Raw genomic sequence first — 9,675 nt, 5'->3', positions numbered from 1 at the left:
ATCATTTTATAAAACAGGCAATACTTTCTATGCAATTTATTCTAGAGAAATAAACATCAAATATACTTTTAAAAAAAATAATATTTCCCACTCTCACTATGGCTGATTCATTCCCTGAGCATGAATGAATTCTCTTTTACCCTCATTGTTTTTTAATATAAACTGAACTGAAATCTGCTTGTAGGGATCTTGATGGTGAAACTAATTTTTTAGATGGAGAACAGCATTTCCAAGTAGTTTATTACTTTTACAGTTATTTCTACCCACTGTGGCATTTAATTTTTCATGTACCTATCACAATGCTGCATATGGAAGCAGCACTAGTAAAAAGATAATTAAGGGGAGGAAATGGACATTTTAAAGTGTATCTTTATCCAAATACAATGAAAGAGCAAAAAAGAAAAATTGGCCACAAACATTTTCATTTCTATGCCCGTGCCATTTCCAAATCGCCTTCTGCTATTAACATGAAAAGTAGAAGTGGTAAAACTCTAACCTAATGATCTATACAAAAAAGGAGACAATTTACCTCAGAAACTCACTACACATTGCAATATATTCAAATGGTGAAAAGAGATAAATTCATTCAGAAATACCATACTATCTGGCTGTCAATATAGTCTCTTGAATAATTATATTAAACATATTACTACAAAATGTACCAAGAAGTAGAGAAGAATACTATATTTGTGAACTGCAATAACAAAACAAAACAGAGGTCCCACAAGGCTAAAGTCCAAGCTGTAATTACACGTGACGTGTATGCTGAAAGCAGTCACAATGTACAAAAATGTGACAAGTAATCCAGATGTTTTAAAAAACCTGTTTGTCTCAGATTATATCCAGTCTCATCTGGTAGGTTTCTGATAAGCCTGTTACATAAAGTGTATTTCCCTCCTGCTGATAAGAAACAGCTTGCAGATATCCATAAATCTCTTAAGAAGTGAGCCTACTTTGCAATATTGGTAACGCTATAGTTTCCTATTACATTCATTGGTCTGAAAACTGAAAACGAGTCATAACGAAAATGTTTTTCCAAGTCCTTTACCAGTTCTTCAAGTTTTAAATCAAAAGAAAGTTGGAATGTATTGCTTCTTGTCATCAACAGGCATTTCAAAAAGAGGGTAAATAACCAAAATCAGGAGTATTGGTCAAGTTAGTAACAGGCTTCCCTTTTCTTCTAAATCTTTTCATAATCCTTTTTTTTCCAATTTTTCCAGTATCGCCTGGATTTTACAAACAGCCTCTTTCCTGGCCTGTCGGACAGAGTCCTGGCCCCCAGTTTCAACTGAATCCAGTTCCAAAAGTTCCTTGGTTAGCATCTCTTCCAGAAGCCAGTATGCTTTGTCTGTCTTTTTTCCTATGAACTCTTCTACTTCTTGCTCAAGATATTGGACTTTCTCCATCACTTGTATGATTTTTTTAATACTTGGGGGAGTACCTTCATCTGAAGGCAAACACTCTTCAGGAAGATTATTACTTTGCTCTTGATTGCTGGGATGTTCATTGGTGGTGTTGCCATACAGCTGAGGCTCCGCACTATACTGGACTTGGGTATCCAAATGATCTGAATTATCACTGTTCACTGTTCCCGAGGACTCATACTGATGGACATTGCAAGGAAAGTTGTGCCGGTTCATGCCTTGATCTGATTGGCTATAGGAGTATGAGGAATCCTTGAGGTGGGAGGGCAAAGAGGGGGGGAAAAGCTGTTTTAATGGGAATCCATCAACACCAGATTTGTTAGCCCAGATCTTTCACCTGATCAGGAAGGTACATGAAAAGATTCCCCACCAATTAAACTGGACCTCCCTCCTTAATGATTTGAGAAAAACGCAGCCCTAAAAAGATAAAAGGGAGTGCTCTGTCAAGAAAAAGGCAGAGAATTCCTGAGTATAATGGCAGGAATCTACCTGGGTAGTTCATCATGAACAACTCATAATCTACCCTTACTACCTCACAATCCACTGAGTGACATAATAAATAGAAATTAGTTTTGCCCATAAAGAATTAAAACCTTAATGCACATATTGAAAAACTTATCATATTGGTTTTATCTTCTGTCTATAGATTGAGGTAATAAAATACAAATCTTTGATTTAATGTTCAGATAATATTACAACAAACAGTAAATGAACTGTCTTTTAGAAAGATGATGTGAACCTAAATCTGCTCTAAAAAAGTCTTTTTTTTTTTTTTTTTAAGGAAACGGTGCTAGATAAAGCTATAGATAGTAGTCACCAATGTTTAGGAGTTTGTCCCCACTTAACATAGACCAGTGTAGAAGAGTTTCATGTTGTGCTTTCTTAACTACCCAAACATCAAAAGAAGAACCTTTCGGTCTCCTACCTTGGGCTGCTGGGGTGGTGGTGATGGAGGTGGCTGAGGAGAGCCACCGCCAGGCCATGGTGAAGTACTTTCACTTATGTAAAGATTCCCAGGTGGTGCTGAGGGCGCAGCTGCAGGCCAGGGGTATCGGGTTCCCATTCCATAAGCATCAGGAGAAGCCCATGAGTCCTCTTGTGGTCGTACAGATGGTCCTGGCTGTGGAACACTACGATTATCATCCCCATAAGGATAATGGGGCAGGGTCATTCCAGGGTTCTAGATTGAAAAGAATGAAATATGCTGGTCATTGCTAAAAAAAATTTTTAAAGTAATGAAAATATTCTCGTATTAACAGATTCTGAGATACTTCCTCTTTCCTTAACAGTATATTTTAGCTACTACTGAGCTAAACTGTAGCATCTCTGTTCAGTTATAGCATATTTTTCCAAGTCTAAAAAGCTTGATTCCAAAGATACTAGGGGCAGATTTGCTGATGATCAAACTCAGAAGGAATAGGGTCTAAAATTCAATGTCTGAAGCACAACATAAGTCTGCCCCTACATACTGTAAGTAAGTAGACCCATATACTATAAGGAAGCAGAAACAAAGACATATTGAGGATGAAAAAGGGGTCACATACTAAACCTGACAAGCTCAGGGGAGGCCTGCATGGTGGGCCTTACAAACTCAGAGACCGAAAGTAACCACTTGTAATGGTCTGACATGAAAACTTCCTAACTAAGTGAGTCTTGGTGGGTAGTCATGTCCTAGGCCAGTATCTTCCATGACAAGGATCAATCTTTACCTTAACTGAGCCTGTCTATTATCTTTTTGCATTTATGACAACATATCTTTAGAATGTCAGAGTAATCCCCTTTTTTCAGACCCCTCAGGGCACAATCTCACACCAGAAAACTAGAGCCCAGAACCTCTCATTGTTATCTTGTTCTCTCACCTACTGTCTCTAAGTTCCGAAAGAGCCTACTGTCTCTATGTTCCGGAAAAGTTAACTGTTTACTATCCTGTACTCACCAATGTGAAAAAGTATACGTCTATTCATTTTACTCTTTATCCAACCCCAGAGATTTCCTTTGCTTTCTTCTGCCTCCCTAATTTTCCACCAGTGGATTTCATGTAACCCTCCCTGGGTCTCCTCCTTTGATTCTAATGTATAAAATAAGGTGCAAAACTGCCATTCTCTGAAGCATTTTCTCAATCCACTAAGATTTTGTTTCCTGGCAATTGCTGTCAGTTTGGCTCAAACTCATAAAAATTCTCTACAGGTTTGGACATTTCTTATATTAGCATGTTATAAATTCCTTTTAAAGTGAACAGAGAAATAAACATGACATTACTCATAGAATATTAAAAAAAACAAACCCAACAGAAAATTGCTCACCTGTGGTGCAGGATATCCTGGAACCTGCGCCCTAAGAGGAGGTGCTTCAGCCTGGCAGTCCTGCTGGGGATACATCCAACGAGAGACTGGGGTTGGGCTGTTGCCAGGTGAACGGTAAGTGCTTGGAACCTCTGTGGAGTAATTGGTCTGAGAATATCCAGGTGTGTAATAAGTCCCAGAGTATGAGGCAGTATTTGCCCCAGGGCCAGTGGGGTATTGTGGGCCATATGCTCCATTTGTATAAGAATTCAAACTCTGTAAATAAAGCAAAGTTTTGAGAAAAAAAGATGAGTCAGAGTTGAAATGCACTGACTTATTGCTCAACTTTGAAAACTTTGGGAAGAGATCAGCAACTAATGAAAATATCAACTACTAAGCAATCTTCAAAGCATTCTTTCATATATTATAACCACATATCATATATTAAACTCAGACTAACATTGTAGAGTCTGTGTCATAATAATGGGAGTATATTGAGATGATATGCCTTAGAGCAGTGCTTCCATTCTGAACATTTCCATAGGTATACCTAACAATTAGATCCCATGGCAGAGAACTTGTACTCACAAACTGGGGAGGGGATTCTGGGAAATGTGGGAGAGTGGCTAGAGAAAAAATAAAATAATCATGATACAATAGAAAGAAAAAAAAGACTACAGAGATAGACCTAGTTCTGCCAGAGGCTCTGTGTATATATAAAATCATAAACTTACCTTGCAAGATTATAGTGAAAATTAAATGAGATGACATATATGAAATGCTTAATATAGTCCTGGCCAGTTTGCTCAGTGGTTAGAGTGTTGGCCCACAGGCTGAAGGGTATCAGGTTCAATTCCCACTCAAGGGCACATACCTCAGTTGCAGACTCAATCTCTGACCCCAGTCAGGGTGCGAATGGGAGAGAACCAATCGTTTTGTCTCTCTCACATCAATGTTTCTCTCTCCTCTCTCTCTCCTCTCTCTCCTCTCTCTCTCTCTCTCTCTCTCTCTCTCTCTCTCTCTCTCTCTCTCTCTCTCCCCTCTTTCCCCTTCTTCCCCCCTCCTCTCTCTCCTTCACTCTCTAAAAAAAATCAATGAAAAACATATCCTCAGGTGAGGATTTTTTTAAAAAAATATATTTTATTTATTTTTTACAGAGAGGATGGGAGAGGGATAGAGAGTTAGAAACACCGATGAGAGAGAAACATCGGTCAGCTGCCTCCTGCACACACTCCCTACTGAGTATATGCCCGCAACCAAGGCATATGCCCTTGACCGGAATTGAACCTGGGACCCTTGAGTTGCAGGCCGATGCTCTATCCACTGAGCCAAACCCATCAGGGCAAGGTGAGGATTTTTTTTTTTTTTTTTAATGCTTAATACAGTATCTGGCATGTAGTATGGTCAATAAATGGTAATTATTTATAATATCACTAGAGGCCCAATTCATGAAATTCGTGCAAAAGTAGCCTTCACAGCTGCGGTGACTACCTGGATCCCTCCCTCGCAGCCACAACAGCTGCCTCCATCCAGGGGCTGCAGCCTGGCTTCGTCTGGAAAGACGTCGGGTCTAATTAGCATATTACTCTTTTATTATTATAGATTGTTGTTGGTATCATTTTGGCAAGGTCAGGAAATGAACCGTGATCATGTTCTTTGTACTAACATAAAAATCAAGTTTTCCAATATTCATCTTTCTTGCTAAAACTACATAATCTTTCCCACTTTAGATCGAAGAATACGAATCCTGTGCTGTTATTTATCTAGACTTATTGTGTTGATCATTTCCCAATGTATACAAATATCAAACCATTATTATGTTGTACACCTCAAACTAATGTAATATTTCAGTTATACCTCAAAAAAAGAATCTGCCCAGTTGGCGTGGTTCAGTGGTTGAGTATCAACCTATGAACCAGGAGATCATGGTTCGATTCCCCATCAAGGCACATGCCTGGGTTGCAGGCTCAATCCCCAGTGTGAGGCACGCAGGATGCAGCTGATCAATGATTTTCTCTCATCACTGATGTTTCTAGTTCTCTCTCCCTCTCCCTTCCTCTCTGAAATCAATAAAAATATATATATGTATTTTAAAAGAATCCTGCACTAAGTTTGGCTCAGTGGATTGAGCGTCAGCCTGCGGATAGAAGGGTCCCAGGTTCAATTCCATTCCAGGGCTCATGTCCGGGTTGTGGGCTCAATCCCCAGTGGGGGGCGTGCAGGAGGCAGCCAATCGATGATTCTCTCTCATCATTGATGTTTCTGTTTCTCTCTCCCTTTCCCTTCCTCTCTGAAATCAATATATATATATATATATATATATATATATATATATATATATAGAGAGAGAGAGAGAGAGAGAGAGAGAGAGAGAGAGAGAGAGAGATTTTTTTTTTTAGAGACCCGGTGCACAAAAATTGGTGCACTCGGGGGGGGGGGGGCTGTCCCTCAGCCCAGCCTGTGCCCTCTTGCAGTCTGGGACCCCTCGGGGGATGACCACCTGCTGGCTTAGGCCTGCTCCTTGGGGGATTGGCCCTAAGCTGGAAATCAGACATCCCTCTGGCAGCCCGGCAGCCCTTGGGGGATGTCCACTTGCCAGTGGGCAGCAGACCTAAGCTGCAGTCGGACATCCTTAGCACTGCTGAGGAGACAGGAGAGGCTCCCACCACCACAGCTGTACTGGCAGCCATCAGCCTGGCTTGTGGCTGAGCAGAGCTCCTCCCATGTGAGAGCCCCCTGACCACCAGAGGGCAGCTCCTGCATTGAGCATTTGCCCCCTGGTGGTCAATGTGTGTCATAATGACCAGTCATTCCCAGTCTTTCTGCTGTTAGGGTCAGTTTGCATATTACCCTTTTATTATATAGGATAGAGGCCTGGTGCACGGGTGGGCGCCGGCTGGTTTGCCCTAAAGGGTGTCCTGGATCAGGGTGAGGGTCCCCCTTGGGTGCCTGGCCAGCCTGGATGAGGGGATGATGGCTGTTTGCAGCTGGTCACACCCCCCTTCAGGGTGGGGGTCCCCACTGGGGTGCCTGGCCAGTCTGGGTGAGGGGCTGAGGGCCGTTTTCATGCTGGCGAGCAACTGAAGCTCCCAACCTCTCCTTTTTTTTCTTTTTTTTTTCATTCTGGGATTTATTTACCTTCTATGGCTGTCACTGGAGCTGAGAGCTGACTTTAGCTCTGAGGCCAGCTCCAGCTTGAGGCCTTGGCTGCTGAAAGCAGGTATCTGGGGTTTGTTTAGCTTCTATAATTGCAACGTTGTTTCTTAGAGTGCAGCTCACAGCCTGGCAGTGGCAGGCGGGAACCTTGGCTTCCGCCATCAGTGGAGCAAGCAAACTTCCTGTTCGATTCAGCTGCCTGGCTGCCGGCCACCATCTTGGTTGGCAGTTAATTTGCATATTGCCCTGATTAGCCAATGGGAAGCGTGTCAGAGGTACAGTTAATTACCCTATTTGTCTTTTATTAGATTAGATGAATCCTGATCTTATATAGCTGTTAATGATGGAAGAAAATGAAATTCAAATTTGATTCCTAATCTAACACATAAAAATTGGGTTAAATCAATGTGATCAATGTGAAAAATAACTTAAATTCCTAGTCATACTTTTATAGCAAGAAGATAAAAGACAGGCTATTATCACCACATGCCTGGGAGTGGGTCAATGGAAGATTCCAGCAAGGCATTCCCTGAGTAGAAGGACAATGAACCATCCTTTGTTAAAGCCAATAGGAGGCTGTTAAGGTCTTCTGCCCATGGGTTAATGTGCCTAAACAAAGAATCCCTTAATACAACATACACAGTTGGTGACTTAGCATCTATCAACTGCTTCCAGCAAGCCCCCTATGAGGGATGGAGCCAGCAACTAGAACATGTGTCCTGACCAGAAATAGAACTGGCAACCTTTCGGTGCAGAGGACAATGCCCAACCAACTAAGCCATCCCAGCCAGGGCTCTGTACTGTTATTTAACTTCTAGAAATCCTTCCTAAGAAAATGATTCAACTAGAGAAAAAGTTATAGGCATAAATTTGTTCATCACAGCATTATTTATAATCACACAAAATTGTAAACAACCTAAATGCTCTATAATAATGGAATCATTAAGTAGATGATGGGCCATTGATTGAGGGAATTTTATTCTGCCTTTAAAAGTTACTATTAGCCCTGACTGGTTTGGCTCAGTGGATAGAGCATCGGCCTGCGGACTGAAGGGTCTCAGGTTCGATTCCAGTCAAGGGCATGTACCTTGGTTGTGGGCACATCCCCAGTAGGTGTGCAGGAGGCAGCTGATCGATGTTTCTCTCCCATCGATGTTTCTAGCTCTCTATCCCTCTCCCATCCTCTCTGTAAAAAATCAAAAATATATATTTAAAAAATAAAAATAAAAAGTGATATTAAAAAAAAAAGTCACTATTAGCCTAGCTGGAGTGGCTGAGCTGGTTGAGCATAATCCGGTGCATGAAAAGTTGCCAGTTCAATCCATGTCTGGGCATATGCCCAGATTGCAGGCTCAATCCCCAGGTAGGTGGTGTGTAGGAAGCAGCCAATTGATGTTTCGCTCTCCCTCTCCATTCCTCCCTTTCTAAAATTCAATTTTAAAAAATGACCAATTTTATTACATACTAGAGACCCGATGTACGAAATTCATGCACTGGGTGGTGGTGGTGGTGGGGTGTCCCCTCAGCCCGGCCTGTGCCCTTTCACAGTCCAGGAGCCCTGCGATTGGTCACCCCAAAAAGGTAGGCCCTGCCCACCTAGGCAGGGCTCTTCAATGGATCACCCCCGCAGAGGGAGGACCCGCCCACCTGCTACAGCCCGCCAGTCAGTGGCCTGAGCCTTCCTCTGCAGGGCGATGGCCAGGCCCCCAACCAATCACATTGCACCCACCTTGGCTGGCCTGGCGCCAGTGGGTGTCATAGCATGGTTGTCCACAAGGTTGTTCGGCTGTCCGGTCTAATTAGCATATTATGCTTTTATTATTATAGATGTACATTTAGGGGTTCCATAAGAATATGAAATCCAGCCGAAACCGGTTTGGCTCAGTGGATAGAGCGTCGGCCTGGGGACTGAAGGGTCCCAGGTTCGATTCCGGTCAAGGGCATGTACCTGGGTTGCGGGCATATCTCCAGTGGGAGATGTGCAGGAGGCAGCTGATCGATGTTTCTCTCTCATCGATGTTTCTAACTCTCTATCTCTCTCCCTTCCTCTCTGTAAAAAATCAATAAAATATATTTAAAAAAAAAAAAAAAAAAAAAAAAGAATATGAAATCCAGCCCTAGCCGGTTTGGCTCAGTGGATAGAGCTTCGGCCTGCGGACTAAAGGGTCCCAGGTTATATTCCGGCCAAGGGTACATGCCCAGGTTGAGGGCTCGATCCCCAGTTGGGGGCATGCAGGAAGCAGTCAATCAATGATTCTCTCTCATCATTGATGTTTCTATCTCTCTTTCCCTCTTCCTTCCTCTCTGAAATTAATAAAGAAATATATATATATATATAAAAAGAATATGAAATCTAAAGTCACATTGGGCAGTTGAGGCTAATATGCCATTCTAAACTAAGGAGAGGGAGGAAGGACTCTAGTATTTCAACAAGAACATATGCAATTTACAGGTAGATGAGAAAGAGCAAACATGTGGTAAACAAATTCTTGCTGGGTCACCCAGAAACAATAGGATACAGAGGAGAACCTAACATACAAGAGTTACTTGGATCCTCCCTGTCTGTCTGCCACACTTAATTCATATATGCTAAGGAAAACAACTAGCGAGAATAGCTCCCATCCATTAAGCAGGTCTTTTGATCTGAATTCCTTTAAACCAGTAGCTCTCAACCTTGGCTGCACATTAGAATCACCTGGGAATCTTTTCAAAATCCTGATTTCTGGGCCTCATCCTCCAGAAATTCTGTTTCTTTGTTATGGGGTGGGGTCACAACATTAGTAACAAAGATTCCCAGGTGATTCTAATGTGCA

General features: G+C 42.1%; 1 protein-coding gene across 3 annotated transcripts in view; it reads right to left on the bottom strand.

Moving 5' to 3' along the window:
• Positions 1-669: 669 nt before the first annotated feature.
• BAG4 (BAG cochaperone 4) overlaps positions 670-9,675 on the bottom strand; it is a 39,688-nt gene continuing 30,682 nt past the window's right edge. For 2 of the 3 annotated variants that reach the window (XM_081082682.1, XM_081082684.1), the window contains 3 exons: positions 3,728-3,982; positions 2,350-2,604; positions 670-1,676 (listed from right to left, as the gene is read on the bottom strand). In XM_081082682.1, the coding sequence (XP_080938808.1) occupies positions 1,191-1,676; positions 2,350-2,604; positions 3,728-3,982 (996 nt within the window). In that variant the 3' untranslated portion in view covers positions 670-1,190. The remainder of the gene's footprint in view (positions 1,677-2,349; positions 2,605-3,727; positions 3,983-9,675) is intronic. The other variant, XM_081082683.1, reaches the window with a different exon arrangement.

This window comes from Myotis nattereri, assembly GCF_964212035.1.
Source record: "Myotis nattereri genome assembly, chromosome: 2".
In the NCBI taxonomy this organism is placed as follows: domain Eukaryota; kingdom Metazoa; phylum Chordata; class Mammalia; order Chiroptera; family Vespertilionidae; genus Myotis; species Myotis nattereri.
Note: the sequence above shows the minus strand (reverse complement) of the source record. Positions and strands in the feature narration are given on the sequence as shown.